Source organism: Amblyraja radiata, chromosome 6, assembly GCF_010909765.2.
Source record: "Amblyraja radiata isolate CabotCenter1 chromosome 6, sAmbRad1.1.pri, whole genome shotgun sequence".
Taxonomy (NCBI): domain Eukaryota; kingdom Metazoa; phylum Chordata; class Chondrichthyes; order Rajiformes; family Rajidae; genus Amblyraja; species Amblyraja radiata.
In genome coordinates, this window is record NC_045961.1 from 56,167,256 (window position 1) to 56,191,085 (window position 23,830).

Below are 23,830 nucleotides of genomic sequence, written 5' to 3' on the forward strand. Positions count from 1 at the left end.
TCCACGAAGTGCGGGTGATGCTGAATCCACTCTCCGAGTACCCTGACCTATTCGATGATGAACTGGGTAAGCTGCCCCTTGTGTACAAGATCGCAACTGACCCGTCGGTTGTACCAGTGGTCCGTGCTCCACACAGGGTGTCATTTGCCATGAAGGGCAAGGTCGAAGCCATGCTGAAGAACATGGTTGCCATGGGAGTGCTTGAAGCTGTCAGCGAACCCACCGAGTGGGTCTCCACCATGGTCGCCACCATGAAGAAGGGTAAGAACGAGATACGGGTGTGCATCAACCCCAAAGACTTAAATCTGGCAATAAGACGTCCTCATTACCCCATGAGGACTGTAGAAGATGTTGCTGCCCAGGTCCGTCAGGCCACGGAGTTCTCTGTCCTTGATGCCAGGAGCTCATTCTGGCAAATACCTTTAGACAAACACTCCTCAGACTTAACCACTTTTGGCACCCCCTTCGGAAGATTCAAATTTTTGCGGATGCCATTCGGCATCAACTCTGCTAGCGAGGTGTTTCAACGCTCCATGGAGCAACTGTTTGCCGGCCTGCCGTGTGCCATTATCGTGGATGACATCCTGGTTTATGGGAAAGATGCTGCTGAGCACGACCACAACCTCCGACGGATTCTAGACCGCGCTCGCCAGATCAACTTAAAACTTAACCCGTCAAAGTGCAAGTTCCGTGTAGCTGAAGTACCCTATGTTGGCCACATCTTCACAGCCCACGGGCTGAAACCTGATCCGCAGAAGACCAACGCTATCTCCGAGCTGCCTGCCCCGACCGACGTGACCAGCCTGCAGCGTTTCCTGGGCATGGTCAACTATTTGGGAAATTTCATCCCCGACCTCAGCGAGTTGAGCGCACCCCTGAGGCAACTGACGAAAAAAGACATTGCCTGGTCCTGGTTTCCCCAACACCAGCAGGCTTTCGACCTTCTCAAAACAAAGCTGATTAGCACACCGACTCTCAAGTTTTTCGATCTGCAACGTCCAATTGTAGTTACGTGTGATGCTTCCCGCTTCGGACTCGGTGCTGCCTGCCTGCAACTCCATGATGACGGCTCGCTGCAGCCCATTTATTATGCCTCGCGTACCATGACAGACACTGAGCAGCGCTATGCACAAATCGAGAAGGAGCTTCTTGCAGTTGTATTCGCCTGCTCCAAGTTCAAGGACTTCCTTTTCGGTACCAGGTTCACCGTCGAGACGGATCATCAACCCTTGGTGACCATCCTCAATAAGCCTATCCACATCGCTCCAGCTAGACTCCAGCGAATGATGCTACAGCTCCAGCGGTTCAACTTTCTGATCGTGTACAAGAGGGGCACCGAGATGCATGTGGCCGACGCGCTGTCCCGGGCCCCCCGCTCCTCCTGTGACAGGCACCCCTACGAGCAGGAGGATCTGCAGGTACTCAATGTCAACTTTGTTCCCTCTACGCAGCTGCAGTGCCTGGTTGAGCACACTGCCAACGACCCCGACCTGCAACAGCTCGCAGCTGTCATCCAGCGGGGGTGGCCCAGCAGACGCACCTCACTGCCTGCGGGCGCCCACCCTTTCTTTCTGGTCCGCGACGAGCTTGTGCTCCGGGATGGCATCATCATCAAGGGTCACAAGGTGGTCGTCCCTGCCTCCCTATACGACTTGTACTACAACGCTGCTCACATGGGGCATCCCGGAGCCGATGCCACCGTCTCACATGCCCAAGAACAATACTATTGGCCCGGCATGGCCAAGTACATTAAAGCCCGAGTAGCCTCCTGTCCTGATTGCAACACTCTTGTCCCACATCAGCAGCGCCAGCCACTTCTGCAGCAGCCTGCGCCTGCCATGCCCTGGACCTCGCTGGCTGCTGACATATTCGAATGGCGAGGCAAGCACTACCTGGTGTTGGTTGATTCATACTCCAACTGGTTCGAAGTGGACCTTCTCCCTGCTATCACCTCTGAAATGGTTATCAGTAAGCTGCGCACACACTTTGCTACCTTTGGGTCCCCGGTCCGCTTGCAGACCGACAACGGCCGTCAGTTCACCAGTGCAGAATTCCAGGCTTTCGTTGTGAAGTGGAACTTCACTCACTATACCAGCAGCCCCGAATACCCGCAGAGCAACGGCCTGGCCGAGCGATCTGTCCGCAGTGCCAAGAATTTGCTCGAGCAGTCTCGTCTCTCCAATGGTGACTTCTACCTGGGTCTACTAAACCTTCGCAACATCTCACGGGACCCTACCATGCGATCCCCTGCCCAGTGTCTGATGTCCTGCGTGCTTCGCCCACCGATGCCGATCGCCTAAAAATCCCTGGTGCCCAAGGTCCTCCAGCCTGCTGCCGTCCAGCAACGGATTGCTCACATGCATGAGGTACAGCGCCGCTCTCACGACAAGTCCTGCCGCCCGCTCTCAACACTACTGCCTGGCCAGATTCTCCCGACTCGCAACCGTTGTTGGTGTGGACACTTCCCCGAGATCTTACCTGGTGGACTTTGATGGAACTGTCTACTGCCGGAGCCGCCAGCACCTGTTGGCCGTTAACGAGCCTCTGCCTTCTCCTGCGGATCCCTACGCTCCGCCGTTGCGTTTCAAGCCTGTCATTACTAATTACCCCACAGCTCCCTGCATGCCCCGGTCAGTTCGCTTGCCGCGTTCTCCTCCCTCTGCTCTTCCTGGTTTCGGGCAGATGATCTCCTCCCCTGCTCGTTCTCCTTCTCCTCCTTCTCCCCCGTCTCCTCCTCCTGGATCACCTGTGCCGGTTAGGTCACCTCCCGTATTCCCGGTTGGGTCTCCGCCGACTTTCTCCTTCCCGGCTGCTACTGCTCCGCCTCCTCTTCTATCTGGTGGGGAGGGTGATGGTGCTATACGCACACGCTCGGGTCGGGTTGTCAAACCTCCTGTCCGCTACGGTGATTTCGTTTAAATTTGCATGTGTTGTATAATCACACTGCCACTGTTATAACTTCAATTTTAGATTTCTAAGGGAAAGGATGTAGATGGTTTATGCATGCAACCTATAATGTAGCTACCTCAATACCACTAACCACGCCTTAGTCATCTCAGTATAACTGTGATATCTTCCCCTTGCTCCTCCCTTGGTTCCAGTACGCCTGAAGACTAGATGCAGTCAGTACTGGGACGTGTTTGACATGTGCCTTTATTAAAGACTCAGTAAAGTTACAGTGTGTCAGACTTAACTCCTTTACACTAGGTATCTGGAACGAGCTGCCAGAGCAAATGTAAGTTTAGGTTTAGCTTTGTTTTCGTCACATGCAACGAGCTACAGTGAAAAACTTTGTTTTGCATTCTCATTTCACCTATGCCATTGGGAAGAAGTTATAGGAGCCCGGAAATTGTAATATGCAGGTTCAGGAGCAACTTCTTCCCAACAGCCATCAGGCTATTGAACTACATAGACTTGGGGACATTGTTTTTGACTTTGCACTGTTATTGTCCATTAATTGTCAGTTTTTTAAAATCTACATAATCTGAATGTTTTGTTGTTGTTTATTACGGGTTTGACAGAGTACGATGTTTACATATCTGCTGTGCTGCAGCAAGTAAGAATTTCATTGTTCTGTTTCGGGAAATATGACAATAAAACACACTTGACTCTTGACCAGATACAAAACTCAACCTTGTAGAAACACGGAACTGCAGACACTGGTTTGCAAAACAAAGACACAAAGTGCTACAGTAACTCAGCGGGTCAGGCAGCATATCTGGAGAACATTGGTAGGTGACGTTTCAGGTCGGGACCCTTCTGCAGAGCCAAGCTTGACTATTTATGGTAGACGCAAGCAAATACATGCTTTCAAGATAGGAATAACAACAGATGCTTTGCAGAGATGAGGCATTTATGACTCTAATATGTAAAACAATTCTCATTTTATTCACAACAAAATTACAATATTTCTGTCCATATTTTCACCAACAGCGAAAGTTTTCCATGGTAGATGCTGAAATATTTCCAAGGAAAGCGATAGTAAAGATGTTATGTCATGGAAGATTACTGGTGAAGGGGGAATTGGAATGGCCGGGTACAACAATCCCTTGTGGATAAGTACTCCATAGTCAACAAGAGTGGCACAGCAGCACTGCCTCACAGCACCAGAGACCCGGGTTCGATCCTGATCTCAGGTGCTGTCTATGTGGAGTTTGCAAGTTCTCCCTGTGACAGCGTGTATATCCTTTGGGTGACATTGGACTTTAGAGATACAGCACGGAAACAGGCCTTTCGGCCCACCGAGTCCGCACCGACCATCGATCACTCCGTACACCAACACTATCTGACACACTAGGGACAATTTACAATTTAACCAAAGCCAATTAACCTGCAAATCTGTACGTCTTCTGAGTGTGGGAGGAAACCAGAGCACCCGAAGACAACCCACGGGGTCACTGGGAGAATGTACAAACTCCATACAGACAGCACCCGTCGTGAGGATCGAACCCAGATCTGTAAGGCAGCAACTCTACCGCTCTACTCCCTGTACCTATAATCCCCCTGTACCTATAACCGCCCCCCTCTCTGTACCCATAACATCCTCCCTCTCTATATCTATAACCCCTCTCTACCTATAACCCCGCACAATCTCTGTACCTATAACCCCACCTCTCTGTACTTACAACCCACCCCCCTTCCTGAACCTATAACCCCACCTTCCTGTATCTGAAACTCCCCCTCTCTGTACCTAAACCCCCCCCTCCCTGTACCTATAACCCCACCTCTCTGTACCTAACCCCCCCCCCCCCTCCCTGTACCTATAACCCCCCCTCCCTGTACCTAACCCCCCCCCCTCCCTGTACCTATAACCCCCCTCCCTGTACCTACAACCCCCTCCCTGTACCTATAACCCCCCCTCCCTGTACCTATAACCCCCTCCCTGTACCTAACCCCCCCTCCCTGTACCTATAACCCCCCCTCCCTGTACCTAACCCCCCCCCTCCCTGTACCTATAACCCCCTCCCTGTACCTATAACCCCCCCTCCCTGTACCTATAACCCCCCCTCCCTGTACCTATAACCCCCTCCCTGTACCTATAACCCCCTCCCTGTCCTACACCGTCCTGTACCTACCCCGCCCTGTAACCTATACCCCCCCTCCCTGGACCGATCCCCCCCTCCCTGTACTATAACCGCCACTCCCTGTACCTAATCCCCCCTCCCTGTACCTAACCCCACCTCCCTGTACCTATAACCCCCCCCTCCCTGTAACCGAACCCCCACCCTCCCTGTACCATAACCCCCCTCCTGTACCTAACCCCCCCTCCCTGTACCTAACCCCCCCTCCCTGTACCTAACCCCCCCTCCCTGTACCTATAACCCCCCTTCCCTGTACCTAACCCCCCCTCCCTGTACCTAACCCCCCCTCCCTGTACCTAACCCCCCCTCCCTGTACCTAACCCCCCCTCCCTGTACCTAACCCCCTCCCTGTACCTAACCCCCCCTCCCTGTACCTAACCCCCCCTCCCTGTACCTAACCCCCCCTCCCTGTACCTATAACCCCCCCTCCCTGTACCTAACCCCCCCTCCCTGTACCTATAACCCCCCACCTCCCTGTACCTAACCCCCCTCCCTGTACCTATAACCCCCCCTCCCTGTACCTATAACCCCCCCTCCCTGTACCTATAACCCCCTCTCCCTGCACCAATACAACAACCCTAATGATTCCAGCATCTGCAGTTCTTTGGTCTTATAATTACCCGCGCAAATGCTGAATGCTGAAATGCTGAAGTACCTCAGTGGGTCAGGCAGTATCTCTGGAGAACATGAATAGGTTACATTTCGGGTCGGGACCCTTCTTCAGACTTGTGCCTACTTCTAATTGCATGACATTCCTGAAGGTCACAAGTACCTTATCCACATTCAACAGAAGTGCTAAATCAGGAAAGTTAATTTTTTTTAAAAAGCACACTTTTAAATATTATTCAGACACAAGGAACTGCAGATGGGGGAATCTCAAGCAAAATACAAAGTGCTGGAGGAACGCAGCATCTGTGGAGGGAATGGACAGATGATGTTTAGGGACCGGACCCTTCTTCAGACTGATGGAGTAGGGGGCAAAATGTAGAAAACAGAGGCAGGACCAAGACAAAGCCTGTCTCTCCACAGATCTCTATAGATGCTGCCTGACCTGCTGAGTTATTCCAGCACTTTGTGTCTCTAAGTGATTGGTGGATTCAGGTGAGGGGGGTGATTGATAAACGAGTGGAGTAAGTGACAAAGGCTGGAGGAGAAAAGGAGACAAAAGGGCGTCAGATCAGGTGAGAAGAGGAGGAGAGGAAGGTAAAGCTGGAGGGAAGGATATGGGTGACAGGGGGGTGGGGGAGGAGAGGAGTGGGATAGCAGGTGAAATGGGTGTGCGATGGTGGGAAGGTGGGGGGGCCCGGTGACAGAGAGAGGGGGGTAACCGAGGCATTACTTAAAACTGGAGAATCCAATGTCTTTATTGTTGGGTATATAAATATAACATTGTGACTTGCCAGAGGAACAAGGAAACAGAATTCAGAGAAATAAAATGTGTGGAATTAACATGACTTGGTTTACTCTAGCCATTTTAAGGTAAAAGAATATTTGGTCACTGTAGAATAATACACAAACATTTACACAAGATCGGTGACTTGTTAAAGTGTAATACATTTTATGATGAGAATGCTCCATTTACCTACCCTCAGTGTACTTCATTACGACAGCTAATGTTCAACACATGAAACACCTTCCCCTGCGATGTTGAGAGACTCAGCGCTGACTGTACGAGGCTTCAGGTGAGAGGGACAAGTGGAATGAAGCAAAGCTGCTGGGATACAGCCTCTCAGCTGAAGCCCCTGCTCACAGCGATCGTTGAGCAAGAGGCAGCTCTCACAGGCAAGTGCGCAAGACTGACGTCTGTGATTTGGGAGTGGGTGGTTCAGTTGGCTGCTTAGGGCGGCATCATCGTTGTCAATTAAAACAACCCCAAGCACCAGTAGATTAAGCCATGCTTCCCCTCTTTGATAATACAAATGAAAAATAAAATAACTTAGGATACAAATGCATGATTCATCTAACATCCATCCCATGGCACATGAGTCATCCACAATTTTACTTCACTTTACTTGTCAACGGCTTTTAAATCAGATCAATGCTGGCATGTAACCATGTTACTTGAACCACTAGGTTTCAGGTTATTTAGGTTACCGTTCGTTTAGGGCATAGGTTTAAGGTGAAAGGGGATAGATTTAATAGGAATCTGAGAAGTATATTTTTCACGCAAAGGGTGGTGGGTGTATGGAACGTTTTGCCAGAGGAGGTAGTTGAAGCAGGTACTGTCTATCGCCTGTCTAATAAACATTTAGATAGGGCCAGTTTAGAGGGATATGGGCCAAAAGCAGGCAGATGGGACAAGTGTAGATGGGAAGTGTTGGTTGGTGTGGACAAGTTGGGCTGAAGGGCCTGTTTCCACACTGTATAACTCTATGACTCTAAAGAAAAAGCAACAGATCCCCAGAACTACTCCTCAGTAATGATTAATCCAAAAAACAAGCTAAACCAAGTGCAGATAACCAACAAAAAAACAATCAGTTTCACTTGCATTTCATCGTGGGATTAGTCATCTGTTTAGGGCTTTGGACATATCGCACATGGACAGTAAACTGTGCACCGATTCTACAATTCAGTTCTACTAAAGTCAAGGGAACTGAATCTATGAAGTAGAATACAATATAATGAGACAAAGGGAACTGCAGATGCTGGTTTACAAAAATACCACACACACACACACACACACACACACACACACACACACACACACACACACACACACACACACACACACAAAGTGCTGGAGGGACTCAGCGGGTCAGGCAACATCTGTAGAGGGAAAGGACAAACAACATTTCTGCTCGGGACCCTTCTTCAGACTGATGGAGTCAGGGGGGATGGGGGGGGGGCGGAGAAAGCTGAAAAAGAGAGGTGGGAGCAGAACAAAGTCTGGCGTGATAGGTAGATACAGGTGAGGGGAGTGAATGGCAGATGGGTGGAGTAAGTGACAAAGGCTGAAAGTGAAAACGAGGGATATAAGGGAGGGATATAAATAGAAGCTTGGAGGGAGGGATATAAATAGAAGGGGATGGGAAGAGGGGAAAAATGGGGGAAAATGGGGTGGGAGAGTGGGAGAAATGGGTGCACACCAGGATTGGGAGGGAGGGGGGGGGGGGGGGGGGGGGGAGGATCACAGAAAAGCGAGTGGGAAAGAAAAGGGGATTTGTTACCTAACATTGGAGAATTTAATGTTCATACCGGAGATAGACACAAAATGCTGGAGGAACTCAGAAGGTCAGGCAGCATCTCTGGGGAAAAGGAATAGGTGGCGCTTTGGGTCAGAACCCTTCTTCCCGACCTTTCTCCAGAGATGCTGCATGCCATACTGAGTTACTCCAGCATTTTGTGTATATATTTGGTATAAACCTACATCTCCAGTTCCTTCCTTCACTCAGTGTTCATACAGTTGGGTTGCAAGGTACCGAAGCAGAATAAGATGCTGTTCCTCCAGTTTGCATGTGGGCTCACTCTGAAAATGGAGGAGGCCCGGGACAGAAAGATCAACCTAAGAAACTTAATTTCTTCCCAGCTGTTATCATGCAACCAAATCATCCACCAACAACTGGAGAGCAATCCTGAGCTACTATCTTCCTCATTGGCAACCCTTGGACTATCTTTAATCGAACTTTACTGGACTTTATCTTGCACTAAAAGTTATTCATGTTATTCCCTTTATCATGTATCTGTATACTGTGGATGGCTCGATTGTAATCATGTATTGTCTTTCCGCTGACTGGTTAGCATAGAGCAAAAGCTTTTCACTGTACCTCAATACACGTGACAATAAACTAAACTCAATATCTTTGTATTTTTGTCAATCTAATCATCTAGCCATATACCTCTTCCTAAATTGTGGAAGGGTCTCGACACGAAACGTCACCCATTCCTTCTCTCCAGAGATGCTGCTTGTCCCGCTGAGTTACTACAGCATTTTGTGTCTATCTTCATTTTGAGTAAAGAATTATCTTACAAGGCGAATCTTACTTCTATGTTGGTCAATATTTCTAAGCTTGGAATAGAAACAATGATTGATGTCATGAGGCCTTATGGAAATGTAATCTTACAAAGAGCCAATTCTTTTCAAATCCATCCGTTTCATTGTATTTTTTTAATCAATGCGTGGTATTACAAGGAACCATTTTCCATCATCTTTTGTGCACACACATCTGACTTTGTGTTTGGCTTCTCACCAGTCAAACATGTATAACTGCTTCATCCTCTCACAGGGAGCCTTGCTAGGCTTATAGTGAGATTATCATCACTACAAAGTTGTGAATGTATCTTGTGCGGTATTAACTGTAGGAATGTATTTTGGGCGGCATGAGTAGAGTTGCTGCCTTACAGCGCTTGCAGCACCAGACACCCAGGTTTGAACCTGACTTCGGGTTCTGTCTGTGCAGAGGTTGTATGTTCTCCCCATGGCTGCGTGGGTTTTCTCAGAGATCTTCGGTTTCCTCCCATACTCCAGACGTGCAGGTTTGTAGGGTAATTCTCTTGAGTTTATATATTTGGTATATGCGTAAATTGGCCCTAGTGTGTGTATGCTTGTGTTAATGTGCGGGGATTGCTGGTTGGTGCGGACTCGATGGGTCGAAGGGCCTGTTTCAGCACTGTATCTCTAAACTAAACTAAACTAAAAGATGTTATTTAACATAAGTCATTAAATAAAATCCAAGCAGTACACCAATATCTGAAGGCCTCTTCCTGTTCAGTGCTTCATATTGAAGGTTATACCAACAATTATATTAACATGAGGTCTTTGAAGCAATTGTCATTCAGACCCACACTTCTCTTTTCACATAAATAGTAATTTGCTTTTATTTCTGAACGCATACTAAACCGTGGCTGTCAGCAATGCAACTAAAGTTGTCTTTGCTTTCTAAATTCAATAATGGGAGTGGAAAGAAACAACACTTTTCAGTAAATGTATTTTAATTTTTTTTCAACAGCTGACCGCAAAGAGGTTCGCGAAAAGTATTTGTGAGAGGACAGCACAGTTGGTAGAGTTGCTGCTTCGCAGCGCGAGAGACAGAGATGCAGAGACACAAAGAGGGGCGGAGAGGGACGGAGAGGGATGGAGAGCGGCGGAGAGGGACGGAGAGGGACGGAAATAGAGAAAGAGCGAGAGACAGAGAGAGACAGAGAGAGACAAGGAGAGAGAGACAGAAAGAGAGGGAGACACAGAGAGAGGGAGACACAGAGAGAGGGAGACACACAGAGAGACAGAGAGACAGAAAGAGAGACAGAGAGAGAGACAGAGAAAGACGGAAAGAGAAAGACCGAAAGACGGACAGACAGAGAGGCAGTGGCAGAGGCAGAGGCAGAGAGACAGAGAGATTTAATATTTCATTTTAGTGACTTTTCATCATTATTCAATCATAACAGGCTCCTTATCTGCTGAATATTTCCAGTTAAACACAAAGTGCGGTTTGAAACTCAGCTGGTCAGTAGTGGAGCCAGTTTCCGTGTTGTATGATTCTGTGACAGCAGCAGGAATCACAGAGGGGGATCAGTGAGAGAGGGTCTCAGAGAACTTCCTATAGAGAGAGGAGGAGAACTTCAAAGTGGGTGTACCTTGAGGAGAATTCACAGTGGAGCTGCAAGATAGAGACACAAAGAACTCACAGGAGAGTCAGCTAATGGTAAAACACAAAGAGTAAGGTTTACAAGTGAAAACTGGCCCTCCACTCCTCCAGCTTTCTTCCCCCCCACCCCTGCTGTCCGTCTGAAGAAAGGTCACGACCCGAAAGGTCACCTATCCATTTTCCACAGAGAACTGGGTTTGCTGAGTTACTCCAGCACATTGTGTCTTTCCTTGAAAAAACGACATCTGCAGTTCCTTGTTTTGTAAGCTTTACTAGTAGGAAGTAACTCGGCGGAATGCCCATAAAAGGCACATTGATTCAATACCATTTGCCGATGACTTACCATTACATAAAACGCTTTTCTGCTGTGTTATAGGCTACACTGTTAGTTCCTATAGCAACCGTGACGTACATAAGTCTGCACAGACACCTACTCTTCACTGCTGCACAATTATACTGGCTTGGACAAGACTGCGTCAGACAGCTTCACTGCATTTATATGTGAAGTGAGAAACCAGTCTGCAAAATGTGACACCCCAACTCTATACATAGAATGTAGAATAGTACATCATGGGAACAGACCCTTCAACCCATAATTAATTTAGCTTAGTTTAAAGATACAGCATGGAAACAAGCCCACTGTAGTCAGCACCGACCAGCAATCACCCCTTTCACACTAGTTCTATCCAACGCACTGGGCAATTTACAGAGGCCCACTAACCCGCACGTATTTGGGATTTGGGAGGAAACCGGAGCACCCAGAGAAACACAGAAACATAGAAAATAGGTGCAGGATTAGGCCATTCGGCCCTTCGAGCCAGCACCGCCATTTAATATGATCATGGCTGATTCCTGCTTTCTCCCCATATCCCTTGATTCCATTAGCCCTAAGAGCTATATCTAACTCTTGAAAACATCCAGTGAATTGGCCTCCACTGCCTTCTGTAGCAGATAATTCCACAAATTCAAAACTCTCTGGGTGAAAAAGTTTTTCCTCATCTCAGTCCTAAATGGCCTACCCCTTATTCCTAAACTGTGACCCCTGGTTCTGGACTCCCCCAACATTATGAACATTTTTCCAGCATCTAGCCTGTCCAATCTCTTAAGAAATTTTCAATGTTTCTATAAGATCCCCTCTCATCCATCTAAATACCTGTGAATAAAAGCCCAGTTGACCCATTCTTTCATCATATTTCAGTCCTGCCATCTCGGGAATTAACCTGGTGAACCTTCGCTGCACTCCCTCAATAGCAAGAATGTTCTTCCTCTAATAAGGAGACCAAAACTGCACACAATACTCCAGGTGTGGTCTCACCAGGGCCCTGTACAACTGCAGTAGGACCTCCTTGCTCCTAAACTCAAATCCTCTCGCTATGACGGCCAACATGCCATTTGCTTTCTTCACTGCCTGCTGTACCTACATACTTACTTCAAGTGACTGATGTACAAGGACACCCAGGTCTCGTTGCACTTCCCCTTTTCCTAATCTGACACCATTCAGATAATAAACTGCCTTCTTGTCTTGCCACCAAAGTGGATAACCTCACATTTATCAACATTATGCTGCATCTGCCATACATCTGCCCACTCACCCAACCTGTCCAAGTCACCCTGCAGCCTCATAGCATCCTCCTCGCAGCTCATACTGTCACCCAGCTTTGTGTCATCCGAAAAACCACATGGTCACTGGGGGATTGTGCAAACTCCACACAGACAGCATCCGTAGTCAGGATTGAACCCTGGTCTCTAGCGCTGTAAGGCAGCAACCCTACTGCTATGGCACTGTGCCACCTGTGTCTGTGCCAAACATAATGCCAAGACCAACACTTGTCAGAAGGGTTCTAACCCAAGATGTCACCTATCCACATTCTCCAGAGATGCAGCCTGACCCACTGAGTTTTTTTGTAAATCATTTCTTATTTGCCTGCACATGATCCATATCCCTCCATTCCCTGTATATTCATGTGCTTACCTTAAAGGCCACTATTGTATCTACCTCCACCACCACCCCTGGCAGCATATTTCAGGGGCTCACCACCATGGCAGGACTTTCATATGAAGAAAGACTGGATAGACTTGGCTTGTACTCGATAGAAGATTGAGGGGGGATCTTATAAAAACTTACAAAATTCTTAAGGGGTTGGACAGGCTAGATGCAGGAAGATTATTCCCGATGTTGGGGAAGCCCAGAACTAGGGGTCACAGTTTAAGGATAAGAGGGAAGTCTTTTAGGACCGAGATGAGAAAATCATTTTTTACACAGAGAGTGGTGAATCTGTGGAATTCTCTGCCACCAAAGGTAGTTGAGGCCAGTTCATTGCCTATATTTAAGAGGGAGTTAGATGTGGCCCTTGTGGCTAAAGGGATCAGGGGGTATGGAGAGAAGGCAGGGATGGGATACTGAGTTGGATGATCAGCCATGATCATATTGAATGGCGGTGCAGGCTCGAAGGGCCGAATGGCCTACTCCTGCACCTATTTTCTATGTTTCTATGTTTCTATCAGTGTAAACAAACTTGCACATCTCCTTTAACCTCAACCTTCTTTCACCCTCTCACCTTAATGCTATGTCATCTAGTATTTGATATTTCCATCCTGGGGAAAAGGTTCTGACTGTCTATCCTATTTATGCCTCTCATAATTTTATATACTTCTATCAGGTTTCCCCTCAACTTCCGGCATTCCAAGGAAAACAGTCCGTTGCAATCCAGAGCACTGGGAGGAAACCCACGCGGTCACAGGGAGAACGTATAAATTGCACACAGAAAGCATCCTAGGTCAGGATCGAACCCGGGTTCCAATAAAATTGAATGCAAGCTTACATGCTGGAAATTAAAACTTGAATCGTTTCCTAAAAAAGTAGACTTCAGACTTTTAGACTTCAGAGATAAAGTGTGGAAACAGGCCCTTTGGCCCTCCGGGTCTGTGCTGACCAGCAATCACCCTGTACACCAGCACTATCCTACACACTAGGGACAATTTACAATTTTACTGGGATGCACATCGGCTTTTGTTGACGTTGTATTGCAGCAGCTAATTTACTAGATTAGTCCTTCAGATATTTTGTGTTCACAAAGACACAGAGTGCTGGGGTAACTAACACGGGACAGGCAGCATCTCTGGAGAAAATGGATAAGTGACTATTTGAGTTAGTGCAAATATGGCATCATGTTCGACACAGAAATTTAGGCCGAAGGGTCTGTTCTTGTGCTGCACTGTTCTATGATTGATGTCAACGTTGATCTGGAAATATCAGAATTGTCTTCGTTGTTTACATTTCCAATTACTTTATGACAATGAAGTTTCAAAGACTCAGATGGTCAGGCCGCATATCTGGAGAACACGATAGATGACGTTTTGGGTCAGGATCTTTCTTCAGATTGGCTGTAGATCTTCCAGCTTTATCCTTCCCCACCCCCACTACAATAAGTCTGAAGAAGGGTCCCGACCCAAAACGTCACCTATCCATATTCTCCACGGATGCTGCCTGACCGCTGAGTTACTCCAGCACTTTGTGTACTTTTGATCAATTATATTCAAAAAATCTACGATCAACCACTTCAAAATTAGTACAACAACTGCTCCAAACTTCCCTGAAAAATAAGACAATGATTTAAAAAATATAAAGTTCATAAACAAAAACCTCCCACTGGAATGGAGTGTGGATCCAACAACTCTACGCCTCTTGCTGTATCTCCTGAACTCCATGTGCCTTGAACTAAACTTATTTGAGTTAAATTATAAGCAGTCAGTGTTAAACAAATAATGAGTGAAAAAAAAACACTAACTAAAGAAAGGGGCAGCAAAAATGGTACAAGTACAAAGAATGAGAAAAAAGTGATGGTCATAAGGTCATAAGGAATAGGGGTAAACATAGAAACATAGAAACATAGAAATTAGGTGCAGGAGTAGGCCATTCGGCCCTTCGAGCCTGCACCGCCATTCAATATGATCATGGCTGATCATCCAACTCATTATCCCGTACCTGCCTTCTCTCCATACCCTCTGATCCCCTTAGCCACAAGGGCCACATCTAACTCCCTCTTAAATATAGCCAATGAACTGGCCTCAACTACCCTCTGTGGCAGAGAGTTCCAGAGATTCACCACTCTCTGTGTGAAAAAAGTTTTTCTCATCTCGGTTTAAAAGGATTTCCCCCTTATCCTTAAGCTGTGACCCCTTGTCCTGGACTTCCCCAACATCGGGAACAATCTTCCTGCATCTAGCCTGTCCAACCCCTTAAGAATTTTGTAAGTTTCTATAAGATCCCCTCTCAATCTCCTAAATTCTAGAGAGTATAAACCAAGTCTATCCAGTCTTTCTTCATAAGACAGTCCTGACATCCCAGGAATCAGTCTGGTGAACCTTCTCTGCACTCCCTCTATGGCAATAATGCACTTCCTCAGATTTGGAGACCAAAACTGTACGCAATTCTCCAGGTGTGGTCTCACCAAGACCCTGTACAACTGCAGTAGAACCTCCCTGCTCCTATACTCAAATCCTTTTGCTATGAAAGCTAACATACCATTCGCTTTCTTCACTGCCTGCTGCACCTGCATGCCTACTGTCAATGACTGGTGTACCATGACACCCAGGTCTCGCTGCATCTCCCCTTTTCCTAATCGGCCACCATTTAGATAATAGTCTGCTTTCCTGTTTTTGCCACCAAAATGGATAACCTCACATTTATCCACATTATACTGCATCTGCCAAACATTTGCCCACTCACCCAGCCTATCCAGGTCACCATGCAGTTTCCTAGCATCCTCCTCACAGCTAACACTGCCCCCCAGCTTACTTGGAGATATTGCCTTTAATTCCCTCATCCAGATCATTAATATATATTGTAAATAGCTGGGGTCCCAGCACTGAGCCTTGCGGTACCCCACTAGTCACTGCCCGCCATTGTGAAAAGGACCCGTTTACTCCTACTCTTTGCTTCCTGTTTGCCAGCCAGTTCTCTATCCACATCAATACTGAACCCCCAATGCCGTGTGCTTTAAGTTTGTATACTAATCTCTTATGTGGGACCTTGTCGAAAGCCTTCTGGAAGTCCAGATACACCACATCCACTGGTTCTCCCCTATCCACACTACTAGTTACATCCTCGAAAAATTCTATAAGATTCGTCAGACATGATTTACCTTTCGTAAATCCATGCTGACTTTGTCCAATGATTTCACCACTTTCCAAATGTGCTGCTATCCCATCTTTAATAACTGACTCTAGCAGTTTCCCCACTACCGATATTAGACTAACCGGTCTGTAATTCCCCGTTTTCTCTCTCCCTCCCTTCTTAAAAAGTGGGGTTACGTTTGCTACCCGCCAATCCTCAGGAACTACTCCAGAATCTAAAGAGTTTTGAAAGATTATTACTAATAATAATAATAATAATAACTTTATTTATAAAGCACTTTAAACAACCGCAGTTGCCACAAAGTGCTGTACATGAGAACTCATGGACAAAAAGTTATTACAAACCATTAAAAACCGTAAAACGAAGGACTAAAAAACAGTAAAAATTAAAAGACATTAAAAGCACTAAGAACAGAAGCAATGTCTCAGCCAGTGTCGAAAGCCAGAGAATAAAAATGAGTTTTTAGGGAGGATTTGAAGATGGACAGTGAGGGGGCCTGTCTGATGTGCCGGAGCAGCAACAGAAAAGGCTCTATCCCCTCTGAGCTTCCGCTTGGACCTTGGTACCTCAAGGAGCAGCTGATCAGCTGACCTGAGGCACCGGGCAGGAGCATATAGGTGGAGCAGCGCAGAGAGGTAAGGCGGGGCGAGCCCATTCAACGATTTGAAAACAAATAAAAGAATGCATCCACTATTTCTGGAGCTACTTCCTTAAGTACTCTGGGATGCAGCCTATCTGGCCCTGGGGATTTATAGGCCTTTACCCAACACCACTTCCCGACTAACCTGGATTTCACTCAATTCCTCCAACTCCTTTGACCCATGGTCCCCTGCTATTTCCGGCAGATTATTTATGTCTTCCTTAGTGAAGACGGAACCAAAGTAGTTATTCAATTGGTCCGCCATATCCTTGTTCCCCATGATCAACTCACCTGTTTCTGACTGCAAGGGACCTACATTTGTTTTAACTAATCTCTTTCTTTTCACATATCTATAAAAACTTTTGCAGTCAGTTTTTATGTTCCCTGCCAGTTTTCTTTCATAATCTATTTTTCCTTTCCTAATTAAGCCCTTTGTCCTCCTCTGCTGGTCTCTGAATTTCTCCCAGTCCTCTGGTATGCCGCTTTTTCTGGCTAATTTGTACGCATCATCCTTCGCTTTGATACTATCCCTGATTTCCCTTGTTATCCACGGATGCACTACCTTCCCTGATTTATTCTTTTGCCAAACTGGGATGAACAATTTTTGTAGTTCATCCATGCAGACTTTAAATGTCTTCCATTGCATATCCACCGTCAACCCTTTTAGAATTAATTGCCAGTCAATCTTGGCCAATTCACGTCTCATACCCTCAAAGTTACCTTTCTTTAAGTTCAGAACCATTGTTTCTGAATTAACAATGTCACTTTCCATCCTAATGAAGAACTCAACCATATTATGGTCACTCTTGCCCAAGGGGGCACGTACAACAAGACTGCTAACTAACCCTTGGTGTTCAAAAGGGAACTGCAGATGCTGGAATATCGAAGGTACACAAAATTGCTGGGGAAACTCAGCGGGTGCAGCAGCATCTATGGAGCGAAGGAAATAGGCGACGTTTCGGGCCGAAACCCTTCTTCTGCTAACTAACCCTTCCTCCTTACTCAATACCCAGTCTAAAATAGCCCGCTCTCTCGTTGGTTCCTCTACATGTTGATTTAGATAACTATCCCACATACATTCCAAGAAATCCTCTTCCTCAGCACCCCTGCCAATTTGATTCACCCAATCTATATGTAGATTGAAGTCACCCATTATAACTGTTTTGCCTTTCTCGCACGCATTTCTAATTTCCTGTTTGATACCATCTCCAACTTCACTACTACTGTTAGGTGGCCTGTACACAACACCCACCAGCGTTTTCTGCCCCTTAGTGTTTCGCAGCTCTACCCATACCGATTCCACATCCTCCAAACTAATGTCCTTCCTTTCCATTGCGTTAATCTCCTCTCTAACCAGCAACGCTACCCCACCTCCTTTTCCTTTCTCTCTATCCCTCCTGAATATTGAATATCCCTGGATGTTCAGCTCCCAGCCTTGGTCACCCTGGAGCCATGTCTCCGATCCCAACTATATCATAATCATTAATGGCTATCTGCATGTTCAACTCATCCACCTTATTACGAATACTCCTTGAATTGAGAAATACTCCTTGCATTGAGAGGAGAATTAGGCCATTCGCCCCATCAAGTCTACTCCGCCATTCAATCATGGCTGATCTATCTCTCCCTCCTTACCACATTTTCCTGTCTTCTCCCCATAACCTCTGACACCCCTACTAATCAAGAATCTATCTATCTCTGCCTCAAAAATATCCACTGACCTGGCCTCCACAGCCTTTTGTGGCAAAGAATTCCACAGATTCACCACCCTCTAACTGAAGACATTTCTCCTCATCTCCTTCCTAAAAGAACGTTTTTTAATTTTGAGGTTATGACCTCTAGTCCTAGATTCTCCCACTACTGGAAACATCCTCTCCACATCCACTCTATCTTATTGGCTTTCACCATTCTGTATGTTTCAATGAGGTTTCCCCTCATTCTTCTAAACTACAGCGAGTACAGGCCCAGTGCCGACAAATGCTTATCATAGGTTAACCTACTCATTCCTGCGATCATTCTTGTAAACCTCCTCTGGACCCTCTCCAGAGCGAGCACATCCTTCCTCAGATATGGTGCTCAAAATTGCTCACAATATTCCAAATGCGGCCTTACCAGCTCCTTATAGAGCCTCAACATTACTTCCCTGTTTTTGTATACAAGCCCTCTTGAAATAAATGCTAGCATTGAGTTTGCTTTCTTTACTACCGATTCGACTTGCAGATTAACTTTTTGGGAATCCTGCACAAGCACTCCCAAGTCCCATTGCACCTCCGATTTTTGGATTCTCAACCCATTTAGAAAATAGACTATGCCTTTATTCCTACTACCAAAATACATGACTCCACACTTTGCTACACAATATTCCATCTGCCACTTCTCTGCCCACTATCCCAACCTGTCCTAGTCTTTGTAGTCCCTGTTTTCTCCACTCTCCTGCCCCTCCACCTATTTTCGTATCATCCGCAAACCTTGCCACAAAGCCTTCAATCCCTTTGTCCAAATCATTAATATACAACGTGAAGAGTGGTGGCCCCAGCACCGACCCTTGCGGAATTCCCGACCCTTTAAGGACTCATGGCATTGCAAAGAACTTCTTTAGAATGGACAGGTTGGGCCGAAGGGCCTTGCCATACTATACAGCTCTAGCTGCGTAGCCGGTAACATTACACCTCAAAAATAATTTTCTACTGCACAAAGGAACTGTAATACTTTTATTAGGCCTCAAAGATGCAGCGGGTAGAGCTGCTGCCTCAGCATCAGAGACTCGGGTTTGATCGCAACCTCGGGTTACGTCTGTGTGGAGTTTGCACATTCTCCCTGGGTTTCCACCAGGTGCTCCGGTTTCCTCCCACATCCCAAAGACGTGAGGGTTTGTAAGTTAATTGGCCTCTGTAAATTGCCCCTAATATGTCGGGAGCAGATGAGAAAGTGGGATAGCATCGAATGAGTGAGAACGGGTGATGGTTGGTATGGGCTCGGTGGGCAGAAGTGCCTGTTTCCATACTGTATCTCAGAACTAAAATAAACTGAAAACCGTGGTCTCCAGGTTCAAGAACAACTTCTTCCCAGCAACCATCAGGCTCTTGAATATTGCACAACACTAACCTCAGCTATGAACTGTCCTTGATTGCATTAAGAACTTTGAGGGTTTCTTTTGCACTATTGTTGTGATTGTTAATTTAGTGAATTTTTACTTATATATTATCTGTGCGTATTGTGCTCACAGACCTGTTAAGGTGCTGCAAGGAAGAATTTCATTGTTCCATTGTCAGCAGATATAACAATTAAACTCTTGAGGAATCTGGAGCTGAGACCACTCAAACCTAGACCACTGCCCTCCAACATGTACTAATCTTCTCTAGTTCAACATCCAACCTTGTACAGGTTTTACTGACCTGATTCTGATGCCAAACTACTAAGCTATTATCTAACTTATTGGGGACCCTTGGACTAACTTTAATCAGATTTTACTGGAGTTTATCTTGCACTAAACATTATTCCCTTCATCATGTGTCTGTACGCTGTGGATGGCTTGATTTCTGTTGATGGATAGCATGCAACTCAGTACACGTGACAATAAGCTAAACTAAACTAAACTAAAAGGCTTCCTTGACCAAGGAAACAAGTTTCCAGAGATGGTCCCTTCTCTCCCAGTAACATTTCTCAGGCAATGATTATGGAAAGTTTTCCTGAAAGGTTGGGGCAAGTTTTGCTTTGCACAGAAAGAGGGGTTGATATCCGTAATGCGCTGCCAGAGGGGCTAGTGGAATCAGATACAACAACTATGTTTGTTCCATCTAGATAGCCACTTGAATGCAGGCAAATAGGGTTGGTGTGGAAGGACACAATGTCTGCATGGGAGTGGAAGACAAAGGAATCTGTTTCTGTGCCAACTATGACTCCAATAACAAAGAAACATTTTAACAATGAAGATGTAGACACAAAAAGCTGGAGTAACTCCGTGGGACAGGCAGCATCTCTGGAGAGAAGGAATTGGTGACGTTTCGGGTTGAGGCCCTTCTTCAGACTGGTTAGGGATAAGGGAAACAAGAGATAGACAATGAGCGATGTAGAGATGTAGAGAGATAAAGAACAATGAATGAAAGATATGCAAAAAAGTAACGATGGTAAAAGAAACAGGCCATTGTTAGCTGTTAGTTGGGTGAAAACGAGATGCTAGTGCGACTTGGGTGGGGGAGGGAGAGAGAGAGATGGAATGCCGGGGCTACCTGGAGATAGAGCTGATGTATAAAAGTCCACATCTTGAACAACGGATACAGTAGATGTTGGAGGAGGTGCAAGTGAACCTCTGCCCAACCTGAAAGGGCTGTTGGGGTCCCTGGACAGAGTCGAGGGAGGAGGTATAGGGACAGGTGTTGCATTTTCTGTGGTTGCAGGGGAAGGTACCTGGGGAGGGGATGATTTGGGTGGGAAGGGATAAGTTAACCAGGGAGTATCGGAGGGAGCGGTCTTTGCGGAAGGCAGAAAGGGGTGGAGATGGGAAGATGTGACTAGTGTTGGGATCCTGTTTGAGGTGGCATTTTGGATGATTATGTGTTGTATGCGATGGCTGATGGGGTGGAAGGTAAGGACTAATGAAGATGTACAGGTTGGCCATGACTCAGAAAGGTGGTGGTTTAGAAGGATATGGGACAAATGGGACAAACTTAGATTGGTTGTGATGGATTAGTTGGGCTGAAGGGCCTGTTTCCGTGCTGCATGACTATATTTGGAGGCTTTGGAGAAGGTGCAGAAGAGGTTTGCAAGACTGTTGCCTGCATTAAGTAGTATTAGCTACAAGGACAAAATGGGATTGTTTTCTCTGGAACACCGGAGGCTGGGGGGAGACCTGATAGAAGAATATAACATTATAAGAGGCACAAATAAGATAGACAGTTAGAACCTTTATCCCAGGATGGAAATGTCAAAGACCAGAGGGCATAGTTTTATGGTGAGAGGGGCAAAGTTTAAAGGAGATGTGTGGAATAAGTTTTTTTACACAGAGGATGGTGGGTGCTTGCAACGTGCTGTCAGGGGTGGTGGTGGAGGCAGATATGACAGCAGTATTCAATAGATTTTTAGATGTGCTGGGAATGGAGGGATATTGATCTCGTGCGGGCAGATGTGATTAGTTTTCCTTGGCTTCTTGGTCAGCACAGACCAAAGAGCCTGCTCATGTACTCCTACTGTTCTATGTTCTAAATTAACCAATAAGCAGATGGATTCAGTTCTCAATTTACACCAATATATTCTCCACACAGGAATAACACCAGGTGGTGAAGAGAAATGAAGGCAGCTGCGCTTTGTTGTCATAGTCATAATGTCATACAGAGCGGAAACAGACCCAACTAGTGCACGCTGGCCAACATGTCCCACCTACACTAGTCCCACCTGCCTGCGCTTGACACATATCCTTCTAACCCTATCCTATCCATGTACCATTCCAAATGTTTCTTAAAAATAATGATAGTACCTGCCTCAACTACATCCTCCGGCAGTTCGTTCCATAAACCCACCACCCTTTGTGTAAAAAAATTACCCCTCAGGTTCCTATTAAATCAATCCCCCCTCACCTTAAAGTTAATGTTTCTACTGTCTAAGAAATAAGTCAAAGGGAGAATAGACAATAGACAATAGGTGCAGGAGTAGGCCATTCGGCCCTTCGAGCCAGCACCGCCATTTAATGTGATCATGGCTGATCATCCCCAATCAGTACCCCGTTCCTGCCTTCTCCCCATATCCCCTGACTCTGCTATTTTTAAGAGCCCTATCTAGCTCGCTCTTGAAAGCATCCAGAGAACCTGCCTCCACCACCCTTTGAGGCAGAGAATTCCACAGACTCACCACTCTCTGTGAGAAAAAGTGTTTCCTAGTCTCTGTTCTAAATGGCTTATTCCTTATTCTTAAACTGTAGCCCCAACATCGGGAACATGTTTCCTGCCTCTAGCGTGTCCAAACCCTTAACAATCTTATATGTTTCAATGAGATATCCTTTCATCCTTCTAAGCTCCAGAGTGTACAAGCCCAGCTGCTCCATTCTCTCAGCATATGATAGTCCCGCCTTCCTGGGAATTAACCTTGTAAACCTATGCTGCACTCCATCAATAGCAAGAATATCCTTCCTCAAATTAGGGGACCAAAACTGCACACAATACTCCAGCTGTGCTCACTAGGGCTCTGTACAACTGCAGAAGGACCTCTTTACTCCTAAATTCGATTCCTTTTGTTATAAAGGCCAACATGCCATTCGCTTTCTTCACTGCATGCGGTACCTGCATGCTTACTTTCATAGACTGATGTACAAGGACCCCCAGATCCCGTTGTACTACCCCTTTTCCCAACTTGACGCCATTTAGATAGTAATCTGCCTACCTCTTTTTGCTACCAAAGTGGATAACCTCACATTTATCCGCATTAAACTTTATCTGCCATGCATCTGTCCACTCCCCCAACCTGTCCAAGTCACCCTGCATTCTCATAGCAACCTCCTCACAGTTCACACTGCCACCCAGCTTTGTCTATTCTGCAAATTTGCTAATGTTACTTTGAATCCCTTCATCCAACTCATTGATGTATATTGTAAATTGCTGTGGTCCCAGCTCCGAGCCTTGCCCACTAGTCACTGACTGACATTCTGAACGAGACCCGTTATTCCCTACTCTTTGTTTCCTGTCTGCCAACCACTTCTCTATCCATGTCAGCACTCTACCCCCAATACCATGTGCCCTAATTTAGCCCACTAATCTCCTATGTGGGACCTTATCAAATGCTTTCTGAAAATCCAGGTACACTACATCCACTGGTTCTCCCTTGTCCATTTTCCTAGTTACATCTTTAAAAAATTCCAGAAGATTAGTCAAGCATGATTTCCCATTCGTAAATCCATGCTGACTCGGACCGATCCTGTTACTGCTATCCAAATGTTTGGCTATCTCATCTTTTATAATTGACTCCAGCATCTTCCCCACCACCGATGTCAGGCTAACTGGTCTATAATTCCCTGTTTTCTCCCTCCTGCCTTTCTTAAAAAGTGGGATAACAGTAGCAAACTCCAAACAAACAGCACTTGGGGTCAGGATTGAACATGGGCCACTGGTGCTGTGAGGCAGCAGCTCTACCCACTGCACCACTGTGCCTGCTGCCCTTGTGTTACAGGATGTAGTAACTTATAGGATGGTTCCTCAAATACCTGAGCCTGTAGAAGCCGGAGACTTGCTGCGTCGCGAGGGACCAGGGCTCTTCATGGCAGTGCTTGGTCCGCTGGCCCCAGGGACCTTGGTGTACGATGTAGACTTCACAACCCGACATTCTGTGGATGCAGAGAAATTGATAAAAGAGATGCAATTTCAAAATCACAAAAGAGCTCGAGTGAGAAGCATAGATAGGGTTG

At 46.3% G+C, this 23,830-nt stretch overlaps 1 protein-coding gene across 3 annotated transcripts in view; it reads right to left on the reverse strand.

Moving 5' to 3' along the window:
• The window catches only part of dclk1 (doublecortin like kinase 1), a 183,738-nt gene that overhangs the window by 68,658 nt on the left and 91,250 nt on the right, over positions 1 to 23,830 (reverse strand). For 2 of the 3 annotated variants that reach the window (XM_033022909.1, XM_033022908.1), the window contains exon 5: positions 23,630 to 23,749. In XM_033022909.1, the coding sequence (XP_032878800.1) occupies positions 23,630 to 23,749 (120 nt within the window). Of the gene's footprint in view, positions 1 to 6,667; positions 6,858 to 23,629; positions 23,750 to 23,830 lie in introns of those variants that run through there. The other variant, XM_033022910.1, reaches the window with a different exon arrangement.